Source organism: Diorhabda carinulata, chromosome 1 (assembly GCF_026250575.1).
Source record: "Diorhabda carinulata isolate Delta chromosome 1, icDioCari1.1, whole genome shotgun sequence".
NCBI lineage: Eukaryota > Metazoa > Arthropoda > Insecta > Coleoptera > Chrysomelidae > Diorhabda > Diorhabda carinulata.
This window is the reverse complement of record NC_079460.1, coordinates 26,280,786-26,300,376: the sequence shown is the minus strand read 5'-3', so window position 1 is coordinate 26,300,376 and position 19,591 is coordinate 26,280,786. Positions and strand designations below refer to the sequence as shown.

The 19,591-nt window shown below is 28.9% G+C and overlaps 1 protein-coding gene and 1 long non-coding RNA gene across 4 annotated transcripts; both read right to left on the bottom strand.

Annotated features, from left to right (window-relative positions):
• Positions 1-244: 244 nt before the first annotated feature.
• Positions 245-1,164, bottom strand: LOC130903281 (uncharacterized). The gene is made up of 2 exons (XR_009060686.1): positions 986-1,164; positions 245-925 (listed from the first exon to the last, which is right to left on the bottom strand). It is a non-coding gene; the product is annotated as an uncharacterized LOC130903281 (long non-coding RNA).
• Positions 1,165-1,673: 509 nt separating this feature from the next.
• On the bottom strand, positions 1,674-18,874 carry LOC130903027 (uncharacterized). 3 transcript variants are annotated; one of them, XM_057815385.1, is made up of 4 exons: positions 18,835-18,874; positions 6,577-7,290; positions 5,314-5,461; positions 1,674-3,918 (listed from the first exon to the last, which is right to left on the bottom strand). In XM_057815385.1, the coding sequence occupies exons 2-4, from the start codon at positions 7,278-7,280 to the stop codon at positions 3,649-3,651; spliced, it is 1,122 nt and encodes a 373-aa protein (XP_057671368.1). In that variant the 5' UTR covers positions 7,281-7,290; positions 18,835-18,874; the 3' UTR covers positions 1,674-3,648. The 3 variants fall into 3 exon arrangements, with proteins under 3 accessions (XP_057671368.1, XP_057671353.1, XP_057671304.1); XM_057815370.1 differs by lacking the exon at positions 18,835-18,874 and adding an exon at positions 14,080-14,178; XM_057815321.1 differs by lacking the exon at positions 18,835-18,874 and adding an exon at positions 11,146-11,417.
• Positions 18,875-19,591: the final 717 nt, after the last annotated feature.

Below are 19,591 nucleotides of genomic sequence, written 5' to 3'. Positions count from 1 at the left end.
AGTGTCAAAGGTAAAAACATGGTACAAAAAATTGAAATAAAATAATAACAGATAGGTATACATATTGGTCTCGACGGCTATTTTAACTCCACCTCTTCAGTTTTTCATAGAGACAATATTTTTTTATTTTCTAAAACAATCTTTGTCCCAAGTTAGGGTACTTTCCCTTAACACCATTTATTTTATTCTTTGCACTATGTTAGGACTGCTGTTAGCTCACTTGGGACATTAAAAGACTTACATATAAACTGTTACTTTATTTACAATTCAAACAACAAATATTTAAGCTTAGAAAACTAGTTTTTTAAGGCTTTATTAACAAAAAATGTTACAAATATATAAAAACTTGACATAAAAAAGAAAATATAAATATTATAAATACAAATGAAATTATTTTCTATAAATTAAAAGTATATTTTCCTCTGGACTAGCAAGTGGGCTTAACAAGTTGTTTTAAGCGATCTGCCGAAACATTGTTGTCAATGTCCTCTATAATAGGAAAAACAAAGACATTTTTGAACCCTATATGGTTTCGCATAAAACTGACTTTGAAATAAGAGTGGTCGTTTTCCTCACGTATGATTTTCCCTATGAAGTCTTTTTTTATTGTTTTTTTTTGTTCAAGCATCATAAATAAATTCAACTAAAACAAAATCTTTTTTGTCTGTCTGTCAGCTCCCTTTCCCAAATTGTTTTTAATGGGCTAAAAAAAGCTAGGGGCTGACATAAATGGGTGCTATTTGGCTTTTGTTACTTATTTTTTACTTTCCTTTGTATTGACGATTTAGGAACACCAAATCTTTGTTCGTCTTGTCGCTAAATATCCCATCCCGCACAGCTTCTGCAGCTCGATCTAATGAAGTATTCTCAAAATAGTTATATCCTCTTTTTGGTCGACTCATTTTAGACATACTTTAGACTCAATCTAAAAAGAAAACCATAAAAGTAAAGGCAATCTATTAGGTATATAATTGAACATTATTACATTATTACATTATATATGTCCCAAATTTAGAAACCTTGAACAATATTTACAATCCACTGATTTAAAAAAATAATCTGTTATGATTTTAATACCGAATTTAAATCGCCACACACTGTACAAATACCAGATATTTCTCGTAGTTACACGCCATACACTTACTTGTTTAACATAACCTAGTTGCAAATGCATGTAGTACAATCGCAAGTGCTACCAACCACTAAAAAAAAATTTCAAAAAGTCCCAACTAAGGGCACCGTCCTAAGTAACAGCACATATATATATATATATATATATATATATATCTATTATTAGAAACAATATTTGCTACCCCTAAACGAACAATTACCATTTTACCGTATTTCTAAAGATGAAAGTAAATATTTTCTCTGACTATAACTTGGTTATCCAAACCTGCGCCAAATACTTTAATTTTTATTGTGAATCGATCAATACAAGTAGAAAAAAGTGAATTAAAATAACAACTGAAAAGTTTTCAAAATGTCAATTGAAAACTGTAAAATCTTTTTTGTATATAACTGCGAGATTTATTTGTGAGACTGCTGAAATTTCAAGTTTTATAAGATATGATGATTCTGTCGACAAACAAATAAAACAGTTTCAAATTTTGTTGTTTTTTAAAATACATAAATTGAGCAGAAGTAGGTTGTGATACAATAATAAAAAACAGTTAACATTTATAAATGATCTATTGAATAGTTTGTTATTATATTTACAAATAAAAAGTCAAATAATAATACCGTGCTTAAATACAAATTTAAAAGATAGGCTAATAATAGAAAATATAAACTTATCACATCTTTACATATATGGAGTAGCTTATTTTACAGAGGCCTCTCAAACATTCAAATTAACATGTATGGCAAAAATTGTAGATGTAGGAAGAATCTGATTTAAAATTATTCACATTTTCTAACTTTTAATTAACAAAAAATTCCCACATCTACAATTACATAAGCTTGTGAATCAATAAAAAGAACTAAACTTGATATATTTTATAATATTAATTATAAAATTTATTTGGTTGAAAAACCATTTCATAAAAAAATAAAAAATAGATTTCAAAATAAATTACTATCAGTATAACAAGAAAATATAAACACTTTATCTAGTTTTAATTCAATAAAAATTCTTTTAGTTTTTTAGTGTCATTATTGGTTAATAAAATAAAAAACTTCAAATTGGCAATTACATCAGGGAAGTGTGGATGGTATAGTAACAGGTTGATCTACTTGTAGTACTTATTTGACTGGAAAAACCTTTGTAACTGTGTCTGCTACGTAAATCCAGGTTGTTTTGTAGTAAGAGACAAAGATTTTTGTGCCGCCAAAATATTTTTGGCCCAAAATTTATTTAAGAGCAAAATAAACAATAAGTTTAGAGTTAGTCACTTAAGCCATCAGCTATCAAAATGACTTCTCATTACGAGGACGTATTGATATCTAGTTAGCCTAGACCCGTTCCATGCATAAACAAAATATTGCGTTACCATAGCAACGAACAATAACTTAATAGAAGTGTCAGTGTAAAGTAAACCACAGTTACGCAATAAATTAAAAGAAAAAAAATGTCCACCGAAATTGTTAAAATCGGAGTATCGAGCCATCATCAAGTACCTGTATTTAAAAGGGTTAAAAGGTAAGCAGATTTACGAAGATATGGTTAGAAAATAGCCGAGTGGTCATGGCTTAGTGTTTTTCTCAAATGAAATCCTTCTAATAGTTTACGAATGCCAGAATCAAGCTCGCTGCTAGAGTTTCTGCTATCAACCGGATTCAAATTAAAAATATTTTAATACAATAGAACAGGTTTTGAACACTCATAAATTTGATTCTGACTTGATGTACAACGTTAACTGTTACTTGTAAAATTGTCATTATTTTGCAACACATGGTAGAAATCAGGTTGTAATATTGTTCAGTACTGAAAAGGAGGCGTTTGTTGTGCCCGTTGCAACTTTACTATTATTTTTCTCAGAATAAATTTGGGAGAGGAGCTCATGGATGAGGCATCACTTATCGCTAAGCTGCAGTATTGTTTAATAATAGTTTGAAGAATACACATCAAGAAAGGTCTGGTCTTTAAACCTCGCCAGTTCTCTCTCCTTATTTTCTGAGAATACTAGGAAAGCCCTTGCAGAAATATTCTCCTTTGTAGTTATGTCTCATTCAAAAGCAAACAAAACCAAGAGATCGTTTGTGTGTTCAAACAGCACTCCAGAAATACAAGCAATTTAAGATGCAATTTTTAAAGTGAAATTAGTTTTAATTCTGTTTTTTTGTTCCAGCTCAGTAGTTTTTTATCTTTTGATGATTATTTTTATCCACGATATATGTGTTAGGAGGGATAGCAGACGTTGATTTAATAATTCTTTATTTTCTTAAACATAAAAATAAATCTTCTTTCAATGTAGATTTAGGTCTGTTTATTTCTTTCTGTATAGTTTATACTGTCTCACCCACAATTCCCTTATACTTTTTTGTTACAATATTTTTAGTGCATCCATACCGTATATTGGTTAAATATACCAAAATATAACTAGAGTAGTAGCAAGTTTGCGGTTATTTATTCAGACAACATAATATTTGCTTCATGAGAAAAACTAAAAATTTAAACAAGTCCCTAATTAAATTCTCAACTCCACTTTACTGAATATCATAAAAACGCAAAATGGCGCGTCCGGGTATTTCGGATTGACATAATTTTTGTACCACTGTTGATGTCTCATCCGCTGAAAACTCAGTGAAAGGGGGCGGTTTAATGTCACCCTGTGAAACATACTGTACTAATTGTTGCAGCTGTTCTATAGAACCTGGAGCCACGGCCTCTATTTTTTGGTTTCTTTCCTGAATTAATCGTGAGAATTTTGGTAAAAGTCGTTCAGCAACTTCTTCACTGACTAAAACGACACCTCCCTATAAAAAAAGATTTGCATTGAGTTGAATATTGAATTAAATATTGTTAGTGAAAGCAAACTCAAAATCAAAAACACACACAAATTTGTGAAAGTTTTTTGTCAGATAATTTGTTGTATAACTTTTATTAGAATTTTCTAGAGAAAATTGTCAAAAAGTACTTATTTTCTACTGCAGTACTCATCAAAATGATACTTTAATATAAAAGAAAATGAAATAATTAGTCCAACTGATAGTTTAGTTTATTTCGCATATCATATTTAAAATAAATTAACTAATTAGAAAAATCCTTGGGATGCAGATGATAGATAAATTAAGTGTTGGAAAATATAAATATTTCATATCTAATCTGATAATTTATATTTCACTAATAATATATATGTTATTGAAAACAAATATAAATAAGGTTTTTAATTTTATATGATGTTTTGTTGGTGTTTATATCTTTTTACTAAGGGTTGCTAATTATATTCGTAGAATTGCCAATACTTACTGTCAATACTGGCATGGACATTTATGACATTTACAGTGTAAACCTTACACTGTTGTGTAGTGTGATGATTGTTGTTTGCATTTAATTGAAATGTTCAGGTTCTAATAAAAATTGGAACTGAAAGGTTAACACATAACTGTAGAAACGGTGGAAACTATAATGAATTCAGATGACTAAGTCCATAGAGTTTTTCAAAAACATTGACTGATGACATTAATGCTGTGCTAGAGATGAACTTGAACAAGATCGTCACGTTGTATGCCGTGAGAATGAGATATCTTTGAGCATTAATACAACTAGCATTAACAGGATACTATACGACTATTTGACTTTGATAGATCCCACATGACCTGACCAATTTTGACTAAAGAAGACTCGCGTCGACTGTCGCATCAAAATGTTGGAAAAATCTGCCCAAAAATGCATCAGACTGTAAATAGCATAGACACAGGCGACAAATCATGGAACTAAACATATGAGCGAGAAAACAACAGCAATCAGCTGTGGTTCGAGAAGAGTCAAATCCAAGAAATGTCACTTGCTAAAAAACCACATCAAAGTGATTAATTATCTGTTTCTTTGGTATTATGGAACATGTGGCAACAGTGTTGTAAGCAACGTAAGATGGTTAATTCCGAATGGTTTTCCAGAAGACTAATCATTTTTTAAATTATATCACAATACTGTTCGAACAATTGGATTTATGGTCAGCGAGAAGGTCGAATTGATGGAGAATCCCCTATTCAACTTTGATTTGGCACCTAACGATTTTTTTTTGTTTTCGCACATTAAAAACAAACTGCATTGTCAACAATTTTCAATTCCAGAAGGAGCCAAGATTTGACACATCTAATCAGCAAACTACAATATTGTTATTAAAAAAATTCAAAAGTATCTCTTACTTTATTAAGGCATTGTAGAGATCTGTGTAATGATCTAGAGGTAGTTCCGAAATCAATAACTATGTCTACTAAACCATTGCATGCATCTTTGGTCCTTTCTATTAATTGTTTTTCGTAAAGGTCTTCATTCCACTGAACAATGTTCACGCTGTAACAGACGCATACCAAAGTAAGCTAGAACATTTTGGTAATTCTGAAAATTAAATCGACATAATTAATTGTATAAAAATTAATCTACTTTCGTCATATCGTCATAATGGCCTTCAATCACTAATTAGTTGATTAAGCTGAAAAATAGTTTAATACTGTTTTCATATCAACTAGAGTTATATTCAAAAATATTTGTGTTGATTACACTCCGGTAGTCAGATGTAATCACTATGAAAAACTTATATTATCTTGATTATAGGTCTCTTTTAATACAAAAACAGTTCAAAACAATATGTGAAAATTTGACGTTTCGACCACAATTGGAACATTAGATTAAGTAGACTTTACTTTGGCAGTCGTTTAGACATTGTAATTTAGAACTATAGAGCTAAGTATCTATCAAAACTGACTGTTTTTTGTTTTATTTATTTTCGACCTTCCTTACTTCAAGTATTCCCAAATGTAATTCAAAGATTCCAGCATTTGAAAAACCAAAATTTATCATAAAAACGATAAATCTCGCAATGTCAAATCAGGAATCTAAGTATGCAAAAAAGGAGTATTTCTCATTCTGTATACTTTGAGCTAACCGTATAAATAGACTAACTATGACATATATCCACTTACTGTTTTTAATCATCAACTTATTTTAGAAGGATTTGAAATAAAGTCGACGAAATTACCTGATTAAATTAATATTAAAATAATAATATTAAAAACAGAATAGTGGTGATTAGAAAAAGAAAGTAAGTTGGAATGAACAACTTTTGAAATATTCTATTAACTAAGAAAGACTAAGATAATAAAGCAATAAACTAAATATGTTTGAAAATTGAGATTTCTCAGAAAGGGATTAAAAGGGGCCTGGGTGGGTTTAGTCATAAATTCAAATCTAATAGGTCGACAACTTACTTATTACCTTTCATGTTTTACAATTAGTACAAATATGTTTTACAGAAGTTGACAAGTATACAGTATGAAAAAATGATTAGCTGAAATATTTTAGATATGAGGGTATTATAAACTAACTGAATTAAAGTAAAATTTTCTAAAATAAAATAAAACTAAAATTAAATACGAAATACTTAAAAAATTACATTTTTAAACACTTACCATTTAAGTTCTGCCGCCGCCATCATTAGTCCTTCATCTTTTAAAGTCGCAACTGTGATTTTCACCCTATTTTTATGTTCAGGGGTCTTGAAATGATGTTCGGCGATTCTCAGAGCCCATAAAGCAAGTCCTCCAGTACCAACAATAAGGATTCTTACGATGTGATCTACAGCTCTATCCTTCAGTAGTTCCTCAACGTGTTGATGAGCGGTGATAACTGCGTTTTTTGCCAATAATGCTCCAGTAGGTAACATAGCAGCTACACTCATAGATAAAGTTTCTGGAACTTTAACTAAATAAGATAAATCTGGTACCACAATAAACTCGGCGTAACCATGTGGAATACCGTCATAAGGGTATAACACAACACGAGTACCAATTTGTAACTCGTCTGATGAAACATTTGATCCCAATGCATCAATGATTCCAGCTACTTCATATCCAGGAAATAGGGCACCATCTCTCATACCATGATGAGCTGGACTATAGCCTGAATCTTCAGTTGATTGAATACTTGAAATTGATGAAACACTAGATGTAGATGGAGATCTATTTCTCATTCGGTAGCAAGCACCCGCGCATACAACTCGGATTCTAGCTCCATCTGCAGGAACATCAGGCACGGGAACTTCGAAGCTGAAGACGCAATCTTTGATTATAGGGCCAGGGGATTCTATGGAAACTTGGCGACAAAGTTTATTCATATTGTCTTCTCTGTAACAAAGATCATTGAATGAAAACTAAATACTTTAATTACTTGTTTTTATAACGTATTGTTATGAACTCGTCCACGACATTGGATAGACAAGTAAACGGTGTATTTCGATGTCAATAAATGTAGGGAATTTTCAAAATTAATTTTTGATGTGTCCAGAATCTTAACGGAAGTTAAAGACGAAGCAGCTATAAATATTTCTTCTTGTACTATAAAAGCTTGAGAAAATCTTAAAGATGCATATCTCAATACTTATGCTGATAAAAGGGATATTTACACGTTAAATATAGAATTTTCAGAAATGAAGAAGGTAATCAAATACTTTTTGATTTTATAATAGATTTCATCATCATACATGTAAATATTAACGAACAAAACATTCTAGGTAATGACATAAAAAACTTGGCACTCAGAGTATTGCTACGCGGTTTAAAATAATCATTAGGTACATTAATACAGACTGAAATAAAACTTCTTCCGACACTTTATTTTCAAGTTTATATAAGTTGGACCCAAAACAAAGATTTCCAAATTCAACCCCCATGAATATATGTCTACACTTCTAGATCCCAAAATAATCATAATAGATTCCAACAAAATATTTCTAATCAACCAAGGAATTTTATCTCTGAAGAACTTCATAATATAGACGATAACGAGCGCACTAATGAAGATTCTGATAATTTTTTAGAGATACCACCTGCTCCTAGAACAAAATAAGACATTAGCTTCTACAATTCCGAAAGTGTCTTGCTCTTTGTAATTTTTCTAGAATATATACTTTTAGTTCTAATCGATATCGACAGCACAAGATCCTTTGTGACACTCTATAGCCGAAAAATATTTCAGGAAATTTTCAAATCTGTTATGGTAGCAGCCAAAAAAACTACTGTTTAATTATTATGAACCACTTAATTTAGAGTAAGGCAATTTCGAATTTCATGATCATTTTGATTGCTCCCTAGGATTAGATTACTTAAAAAATTTTAATATAATTATTGATCATATCGGATAATGGAACCGAGTTAAAAAATTCATGAGTTATCAACATCCAGAATCCAGATCTACTATTATTACAAGACATAAGACTCTTGAATAATCAAAAAGTGAGCCTACCTAAAATAAAACACCAGTTGCCTCACAAGTAATGTCAGTTTTCGAATCTTTGATATAATAATCATTGTTATAGTTTTAATATATTATCAAATTTTCAGTTAACCAATATTTAGAGGTTCAATTAAAGTATTTATTAATGCTACAAATGGTCTAGCTAATAATAAACGTTTATAATAAATAATAGAATTTAGCAGAAATATTATATTTCATTGATTTCTCTTTAGTTTCTTTTCTGTTGAAAACTCTTTTTATGAATTTATTACAATCATTAGCTGTTTTAAGAGTTGGATCTTTAGTAACTCCTTTATAAATAATGTATTATTGTCAATTAGTTCTCTTCATAAATCTAAATATTATTTTGATAAAGACCGAAATAGGTTGAAACGTCAATTTTTACCTGTTATTTTGAACTTATTTTCTATCAAAAGAGACCTAGAATCGAGACAATTCATCAGGAAAAAGGTCTAAGAAGTAAAAAGTTGAAAATAATATTGTTTCTCTATTATAACTGTGAAATTATCTTTGTCAAATAGTATGACTATTAAATTTCGATTTTCTTTTTAGTTTTAAATAATAGTTTTTTAAATACAGAAGATTGTTTAGGTTCGTGAATATGGTTAGTTAAAATGTTGGTTGATTTATATTTTTTTCTTTAAAAGAGGATATGTAATCAATATTGGCTCAAATAATTTTAATTGAAATATCATTAGTAATAATAGGATCAATACTATATTTAGGACTAGTGATGTTAACTGTAAAATATTTGAAATATTTTTAATTTCAATTCCCTTGGGTTTTAAGAACTGACAAAAATTTTTGTTAATAAGATTATTACGTTAAATGTTTTGTTTTTTTTTTCATATGATGGAATAATATATTATAAATTACTTTTGCTATCTGCTGTCTGATCTTATTCTGTAGAAAAGTGAGAAAAATGTTCTTTTCCCGACTTTGTAAGATAAAGTATATCGAGATCAATTTTAAAATAAGTGTTTGAATATGTAAAGATAACATTCGGCAATGGGACTGAATTAAGTTGAAATTAATTACACGTTAGGCCATGCAACAAACTTTTAAGATGTGTGGGTACTTGGGATAGAAAAATGTAACGCTGTAATGTGCAAAAAATTTTATTCGTTGTTCCATTTCTTGTAGCGTAGACTCTCTAAATATTCTCTTCTGTTTCAAAATTAGTTTTTTTGATAGATGTCAGTGTCAATATCTATTTTGATAAAGACTTAAAGAAAAGTCGAAAGGTCAAAATTTATTTTTCTTTTAAACACTATAAAAAAAACTAATTTTGAAACAGAAGAGACCTAAAATCAAGAACATTTAGATGCATTAATATATCAAAAGTTAAGAGAAATAAGAAATTTATATATATATATATATATATATATATATATATATATATATATATATATATATATAAAGAGAGAGAGAGGGGGTGAGAGAGAGGGAGAGAAAAGATATATTTGTTCAATATTTTATGTAAACAAACCTACCATCATAAGTAACCTTGAATCAAAAAAATATAAGAACTGTTTTTTAATATTTATACAATCTGAAATCATTAAACTAACCTTCAAATAGTAATAAATAATGTAAAAGTACCACTGGTATTATGTGTTTACTTCTCACATTCTGGTTTGTTTAAATTTTACATAATTATCTACTAGTAGTTAATTTGAAATATTCCTACTTGTATAAAACGAGTTCAGTATACCGGGTTGCTCAAACTATCATTAACAATAAATTTATAGAGTTAAATAGGGTACAGTAATTATAAAATTGATGCTAAAAAAACTTACTCAAAAAGTATATTATTTGTTAATCCTCGTAAATTTTTAAGTGAATTTGAAGTATTCCACACTTTTTTTTAAATAATTTCAAATAGTTTAGTCACCTATTCCACATCGTAACTACAGATTAATATTTATTTTTTCAATAACAAATATTCTGATACATATTAAATTAAAATGTCAATAGAATATGTAAATAGAATTTCTGAATAATGCACAACTTAATTATTTTGGATTTCTCGTCGATCCTTATGTATTTAGTTAAATCATCATCAATGCTATAGAAAGAGTAATCACGAAAATATTACTTTTTTGTTAAATCTGTAACGTATTTCATCAACATATCTTGTATAGTTCTTGTGTAGCTGCGTTTCGAAGTCTATCAATTCCTCTCTGTAAAGTTTCTCCCTGAGTCTTGTAGAAATTGGTGTAATACAGGAAAAATTGTACCCGCAAATCGTTAGAAATGAATGATGTAAGATTTTGGGATACATTTTACCCTTAGAATCTAAAATTGAAGGTTGGTCTAATAATATTAATTGGTAAATCTGTTTGCAATGTTACTCTAACTCGTCAAATAATGATGATAGTTTCAACAAAGATCATTTTCTCAACTTAAAACTATCATTACAATTATTTTAAATTCATTTGGCATTCAAGAATAACGATGCCTTATGGGTAGAACGGATTGTAGCTTCAATAACGAATAAAACTAGTTGAAAAAAGTATGTATAAGTCTTTGTCATTTGATACTTTCTATGCTGTAATTGTAATTTTTTTATATGACCACTAATGACAAAGACCGTCTTTTCGAATGCTTCATAAATGTATTTGTTTTATGACAATATTCCAGTACAGGTATTTACTTCAATCGAACGAGGAAATATTTTAATAAAAGAAGCAAAACAGACAATAAAATAATAAATAAAATCTCACCGCTTATGATAATTCGTAATACAATCTTCACTTAACATACTTAGTATAATTAACCACAGTGTACAATAATAAATAAACAATATTTTCTCGTAAATGCGTCTCCAACGGTAACAAAACACTAACGGAATATCCCAGTTGAGCTTCTATTTACTGGAAACTGGATCTTGTTTACATGAATCACAAGAGTTGAGCACGCGGTATCACCGTGATATTTAACTGTGAAGTGTGAAATGGCCTGGTAAGCTTGTCTAGATTAAACAGCGTCACAAATTATCATACAACGTTGCCAGACTTCGAAGTGTAGTTTATTTTAAATTAAATGTGGAAAACACAACAAATGTTGACTGCTTATTATTATTTTAGTTTTCTTATTACATTATATAGCAATTTCGTTTTTATTCTTCAGTATTCAATTCACTTAACAATTCACATGAATTAGATAATTAAGCAAAAAACTGTGTATTTATATGAATAAGTAAATAAAACAAATATGTTATTGAGCCAAAAAACAACTGAAGGGACGGAGTTTCGAGAACGGGAACCCACCTATCGGCTTCAAAATTCTACCAGGTACTCTATCACAGACTAGATGATATTTCAATCATCTTGACTATTTTTAGTTCATTATTTATGTGTAATAGAAAATATTAGTTTTTTACATTTTTTAATGCGTTAACATAACTTTATACTTATGTCATTTATCAATTACGATCATCGACAACAAGGATTTGTGGCTTCTCGCAAAGAAAAGGAACGAAAAAAACTTTTCCTAACTTTCAGGAGTACTTTACTTTGGTGTAAGGAAATCGGATTTTTACCTAAAGAAAGATATTGCAAAAAGCATAGAAAGAATATTACAGTGCTGGATGAAGAAATTTGCGGATTTTCTTTGTCTTGAAAAAAAATTAATTATAGGCACAAAATATCAGTAGGTCAGTGGGAATAGCATATATAATGCAGCATCTTGGAGTGCGCTGTCAAATTTTCTAGACCTACCATGAGGCACGCAGTAGAAGCTGTAATAATAAAAACATGTACGTATGCTACTAATACTTGTTAAAGTTTAAATCTGTAATAAAAAGAAAGATGATCATGTACAATCTGTTAGAAAAACGAAGGATGGGCATCTGATGAATGAATAGGCAGGGCTTGAAGCAAAGTGGTTAAAGTACTACATGTCAAAAACATAGACGCCATCACAGACAAAAGAAGAAGTATACGCCGCATTTCGGGCATTATCTGACAATAAAAAACCAACTGCCAGTCACTAACATGCGACCAGGATATGGCAAAACACAAATATCAACTGTTGTTGTAGATAAGAAAATCTCTGATAAACTTTTATAAATAAGAGAAATCAGGATTGGCTTCCCGAAATACAGAAAAATATAGAGAATAAAATGTTATAATTGCTGATCTATTGGTCATAATGCTAGAGATTGCAAGGGACCAGATAGGTTGCAATTATGCAGAAATTGCGGTCAATATTCAAAAAGAAATAAAGTTCCTACAAATAAATCTTGGTCGTAGACGCTCTCCCTGCACATGGATTACTAAGATAACTAGAACGACAAACTGTACAGACGTGTTCCTAGTGAGTGAACCAAATAAAAGTGTAGCTAAAGATTTTGGTTGATATACAGATAGTAACAAAGATGATGCAATAGGAACAACTAGAAAAACATGTGTTCTACATATTGGATAAGGAACAAAGTACGTATGGATCGCGCTGTAGGAATTGGTGGTGTTTAGTTAATACGTAACATACCAAATATACAATATACAATAATCTATTTTTGTACAGACTGAAACAAAGCATTAGCTCTCAATCTAAAAAATACTTCATAGGAGATTTTAATGCCAAAAGTGCTGACTGGCGAGCTCCTTACGGTGATAAGAGGAGAGAAATTTTACTGGAATGGGCTGCCGAACTGAACCTCCCCATAATGACGGAAATATACCTAAATTTGTATCAGCCACCAAAATCGCAAAAATTGGAAAGTGTCCGAAGAAGAGAACTTATACAATTTATACAACTCAAATCCACCACAAATCTGATTGATTATTTCCCAGACGATGAATACATAAGTTATATAATATATATAATATAGCTTGCAAAGACTTCTTCGTTACAATTAAAATATATATATATATATATATATATATATATATATATATATATATATATATATATATATATACATATTCTAAATATTCTTGATTTTTATTATTTTAAAATTAGTTTTTATATTGATCACCTTCATCATGAATATCAAAATAAGGATAAAATCAACTTAGAACTTTGTTCTAAGAAGAAAAATTAATATTTCCCTAGTCCTTACATCTGAAATATATTGCAGTAGTCAATTAAATTATTTGTAGTTTTATTAGAATTTAGAAAATAGAGCTAAAAATTTTACTTAAATCATTTAGGTCTTTTTTATCATTTATAGCTTTTCCGTTCTTATGAATGTGAACCGTTTCTAAAAATTATCTTTTTGAATCTTTATAATTGAATTTATGTTTTTTTGATATTTCATGGTTCGTTAATGCAAGTTCTATTTTTTTATCGTATTGATGACCTCTTAGTCTAATTTCTAAATACTGAGATGTCTGCCCTATGTAGACATCGTCACAATTAGTACAAGGCACTATTTATATATAATATTATTTCTTTTGTTTTTTGGTGTTTTAGATTTTAATTTGGTGAAATATTTGGATAATATATGAGGTCATTTATGTCGTATACTAATATCATATTTATTGAAATGATTCGATAGTTGGGAAAGTCCTTGTACATATGGTATGGAAAAATATAAATACGCAAATTGTCAGTATCAAGACTCAATTTTGCACCAAGTTGGTTTCGTATACAAAATAGCAAAAAGACAGAAAAATGTACATGAAGCAGTCCCATTTTTTGAGCTTACTTACACTTTGAAAAATTAATGTACATAATTCTACACCACCCTGGAGATATTTAGATTTGATCCACCGTACTTCTCAAATCAAGTCCACTATTAAAAGGTAATAATATGTAACGTAATAGTCAAACTAGACGTTATCTTCTAGAACCAGTTAAGTAAACACCTTCGATATCTTAATCAGATTACGTTGAATAAAAATCAGATGAATAACATCATGATTAGAATCAAATGTGCACGTGTATAATAAACGCCATTAATAACAATTATTTATACTCTTGAATTGATTTGCTAATATCAATTCATTATACAAATAATTTCAATGACAATCAGTATGGTACATTCCTAAAATATGTTTAGGTAAGGATATCATATTATTGCAATGGGTAAAGAAATAATGTTTGATTACTGACAAATATCAACTTTATAGAAATGAAAATTCCTATTGGTCTCCGATGACAAATACATAAGTATTAAAAAAATTGGAATATATATTAAAAAAAAGTACATTTTGGTGTTATTTAATTTATATAATATATTTATATTAAATTTATGGAATTTGTTTTCTCTTCTGCTTTCAAATTTTTAAAAAACAAATTCTAAAAAAATTCATTCATAACGTCATAATCTATCAAAATTCAACGTCATCTATAAAGACCTAAACTAACATAACCTTCAATTGGGCTATTTCAATAAACAATTGTAATTGAATTATAGTCATTTTGAAGGTTGTTTTTTAACAAAAGGAATTTCGCTTAAAAATGTATTATACTTGTTGCTAAATTGTATTCATTTCATTGAGACTTCGTTGTAGAACAGATAAAAATATTGACGTTTCTACAAGTATTTCAATCGATTGCAGTTTTTATCAAAATATAGTGGCATTATATCAAATATGTTTTTCAACAGGATATTTTACTTTCTGGAGTAATGTTTTAATTAGGTACTGACTTGAATCTCTAATTAAAAAGGTTCAGTACTTGAACCCACCAAAATATTAATCATTTGATTAATAAATTGAAAATAGTTTATGAAACTTAGAAGATTGTTGCCACACTAACCTGCTTCACTCTCTGTTTCAGATCGAACCACAGGTGATTTCGAATTGAGAACCTTCTATCCTAGATTTGATTATTCTATGATTAGATGATGATGGTTCGTCCATTACAGTTTGTGCATTTTCCCTAGACGCAGCATTGGTATTTTCAAGGATAAATTTGATTTCTCTTGTATTACGAATATATTTCATGTATTTCAATGGAATTCTAAACTTCTTAGAATCATTTTGAAATTAGATTTTTACAATATTATGACCTGTATTCATATTTACAATATCAATGAAACCCACTTTCTTAGAATATGAAATTATGATTTTAAGCTTGTTAACGGAAAACATAATATTTTGTGATAATTTGAATTAAGAATATTTATTTATTGACAGTATAGTTTCCAAACAAAAAATATTTAATTGGTTTATTTGTTTATCGCATCATTATCAATCACAATACATTTAATTTATGCCAATAAATCCGGCTATAGTTGAAGATAAGAAATATTTATATATTGCAAGTCCATTCCTCTTTTGATAAAGATGATCCAGAATAGCATGAAATAATTTTCATTTCATAGTTGGAATAAGATTTCAACTGATTTTAACTATCAAACTATTTATTTTCAATTTTCCAAATATATTTATTTAAATTGATTTTACTTACTGTTTGAGTAGTTTCAAGAATATTTATTATTATATATTATTTATATTATTCAATTCATAGAAAGTAACGTTTATTTGGAATTAATGTTACTGCTTATAAAAAGAAGTTAAGGTTTAAGAAAAATTACAAATTTTAATTTGCTCGTTCTATAATCATGTTCAAATCAATTGCAAAATAAAAAAAAATTATATACTGTCGTCTAAAAAATTTTCTACTAACACGAATTTATCACACCGCAATTTTTAACTAATTAATTCCCAGCCGATGAATACATCAGTATTCGAAAATATGCTCCTCCTCCTTTTTTATATTCTGTAGAAGACAAGGAGGAATACTCTTTGTTATAGCTTTAAAACACAATAAAACAATTAGGTAGGTCATTTTATTTCTTAATAAATGTTGAAACTTCAAATTAAAAGAAAATATAAATAAAACCTAAAATTGTTATCTCAGAAAACGTTCAACTAACGTCCTCTCGGTAAAAATTAAAGTTATTATTCGTTTGTAAAATGTCCATTAAGGTGCGTAACAATATGTAAAATAACAAAATATGAATTTTCTCTAAAATTTGCTTAATGAAATTATACTGAAAATGCACGCAAATAAGTGGTTCAGCAAAACTCTTTAAATAAAGAGCTGCGCCTGATTGTTGCAAAGATAAATTTTGGAGAATAAGAAGAATGCTTTATTGTCAAAAACTTGTTTACAGTCCGTGCACCGTAATGCCTTCTAAACTTGTAACTTGTGCAAAAAAATTGTAGAAATGAAACCATTGGACCCGTCGAAACAGAATTATAAATTAACTAGATCTAAAATGCCTACTACCCATGATAATGACAATGGTATTAATTTGTTTTTTGCTGCTTATTTTAAAATTTATTGGCGACTGTTGTATAATCTACTCATTTTACGTCTGCTTGCTCGACCTTAATAATACCCATTAATAACGGCAGTGATTGATGAATCCATTAATCTCTGCTGTCAGTTCCTCTCTTGATTTAGCCATATTGTGTTGTTTTGTTACGAAAATCTATTTTTATGATTTTATCATCTAATACACTACTAAATGTTTTCAATTTAGTTCTTTACACATATAAAAATTTAAAAAGTAAATTTTCTTGGACCAGATTCGAACCCGAAACCTCCAGTTTGAAGGCACGGAGCATTAACACTGAACTATTGGCAGCATGAATGTGTTTGTCGTATATCGTTTCTTAACGTACCATAGTTATGAAAGAATTTATAAATTGGAAGTAGTTTTTAAAACAAAATAAATTTGACTCATACCTGTCAACATTATTGTGTGTCCAGATTTCTTAGTGTTTTAATAATTTATGTTACATTATATTAAAATACCAACTAAAAATGAATATAGAAAATGAGACTGACTTTTCTCTACCAGAAATTAGAGAAACTGTTGCCTCATCAATTTTATATTGCCCAAAAAGTCAAGGAAAGTGTATAATATGAATTTTAAACTGGCAACGGGTATTAATAGTTATAAATGACAACCACCCATTAGTAACATTAGGTACCCATAATTTTTTAAACTAATACATTGGTTGGTTATTATGGAAGTATTATATGATTAATACAATTTTCGATAACTATATACCTACATTTATATGCACCTAATATACTATATGAAATATTTGTTACTCTAATAATGTTAACAAAATTTTCCAACAAAAATATTTGCTGATCGTAGATATAGTATAGCATTCTACTGGCGTATAATGAGTTTTATTCACTCGGTGATTTATGCCTCGTAAATAATAATAATAACCAGCATCAAACACTTGTGGATAATATTCTATTAAACAACAAAAAATAACTGATAAGATGATAAAATATGTTTACAAATCGTGAATTCTCAATAATATACCATTAAACAACAAAAATTAGCTGATAAGATAATTAATTATGTTATACAAAGCGTGAACCTATAACTCAAAAACGTCGTATTGGTAGATCTGAAGAGAATATTATCAACATTTTAGCATATCTATAGATAAATACCCACGTTAGCACTAGAGACTAGAGCTTTGTCCCTGGTAATGGGAATGATGCAAAGTACAAAATAGTTTACAATAATGTGGGTGTTAATCGGTTTTTATATTGATGCAAAATTGTTTCACTTAATAAATGACTTCGTTACTATGAGGTTGCATGAAACCTTTACTCAAATGGACGATTTTCTTTAAAAAAAATGTACTATTGCCATTGGCTTCTGGGTTACAGTTAATGAGAACTCTCAGTTTTTATTCACAATACTTTGGACAGACAGCTAGTTTTGATAGCAATGGTAAATTACCATTATTATTCTTCCAAAAATCCCATTTTGATGCAAAAAGTTTTTTTTGAATCACTAAGGTTTGAAAAAAATTTAAAAATGAAGCCTGCTTTATTTATGGTATTTAATGATGATCAGTCTCTCCTACCATGAACAATCTCACCTCATTAATAATTTCAAACCAAACTGTCAAATCAGTCTTTTCTTAAACAAATTAGGAGATATGAAATTTTTTCATCCCAAATTTTAGATTTTGGTAGATAAATTTTATAAACATTGCGACAGGTCTATGTTGGAGAGTTAAAAGTTATTCACATGGAATAGTTTAATGTTTTTTGATGGGTTTGTGACAATTTCTTTGTACCTAAGTTCTTTTTTTTCTTTAATAAACCATGTGAACTTCATTAACGCATCTTTCTACAAAAGTAAATTATAAAACATTAAGAAATATTTGAACTGGACGCATTTTTTCAAGTAGAAAAATGGAAAACAGCCAAACAAATTCCAAAGCAATTTATATTTTCAATTAAACTTATTAAATATAAATAAAGTAAAAAAAATTGAATATTTTAAAATTTACCATATTATTATCTTTGGCAATATTTTCATATTTTGACAGTAAAAACAAATAATTCATGTATTTGAATATCTTCCTTCAACATGCTATATAAAATAAAGACAAAAAAACATTCATCATGCAGCGGCTTTAAATATTCAATTACTGGTTTTAGTTATTTCGTAACATTTATATACGTACATATAACGTCCATGAAACAACACCCAAAAGTCCCTCCACACAACTCAGTTTTATTGTTACCGAAGGTCTGATCAAAGTCATATGCGCGCTCACAAAACCCCGTTTTAAAATCAATTTGAAATTGTAGCGACATCTTCTATAAAATAGCTCAACTAGGAAAATACTAGTATAGTTATTCAATGTTCAGTAGTTAGCTCGTAGAGGGTATTTTAGTTTTGAGATGCCTCATAAATTCAATTCAAATTTTACTTTAAATACATTTTTCGGGGATCCTTGTTGGATTGCATAGTCATAGGTGAGATTATGCCGAATAAAAGATCAAAATTGGGGAATTGGTTTTAAAATGAGAATTTCATATCTAGACGAAATTTTGTTGATTGGTGCATATGAGAGATTTATTATCCAAATTCATTCATTCTTAAAAAATTTGTAGAGCAATTTCGCATAATACGCTGCATGTATTAATTATTATAAATATTGTATTCATTTGATATTTATTTCTTGGTATTTATAAGTTATCTGACATACACTTAATACGCTGTCGTGAAGCGATGCTCTATATGGAACGATCCTGCCAAGTACTAGTTTTCAAAGGAACTAGCGAAGAAATTCCTATCATTTCTACAAATACTAAAGATGGAAATAATATCCAAAAGGTAAAATTAACTTTTAACACCTGATGTTAACAAAGACATTATCTGGAGCTTCAGTAACCTGGCTAGAGCTCATCCTAGAAGAGCAGCGTAATGACCTCATC

What these genes read in the sequence shown, in the direction of transcription:
- LOC130903027 (XM_057815321.1), bottom strand. Translation starts at nt 11,183, where the DNA reads ATGTTAAGTGAAGATTGTATTACGAATTATCATAAGCG. An exon ending in GCGGCGGCAGAACTTAAATG is followed by an intron (nt 5,462 to 6,576) that starts GTAAGTGTTTAA and finishes CGTCTGTTACAG; the next exon opens with CGTGAACATTGTTCAGTGGA. An exon ending in CTCTACAATGCCTTAATAAA is followed by an intron (nt 3,919 to 5,313) that starts GTAAGAGATACT and finishes CTTTTTTTATAG; the next exon opens with GGAGGTGTCGTTTTAGTCAG.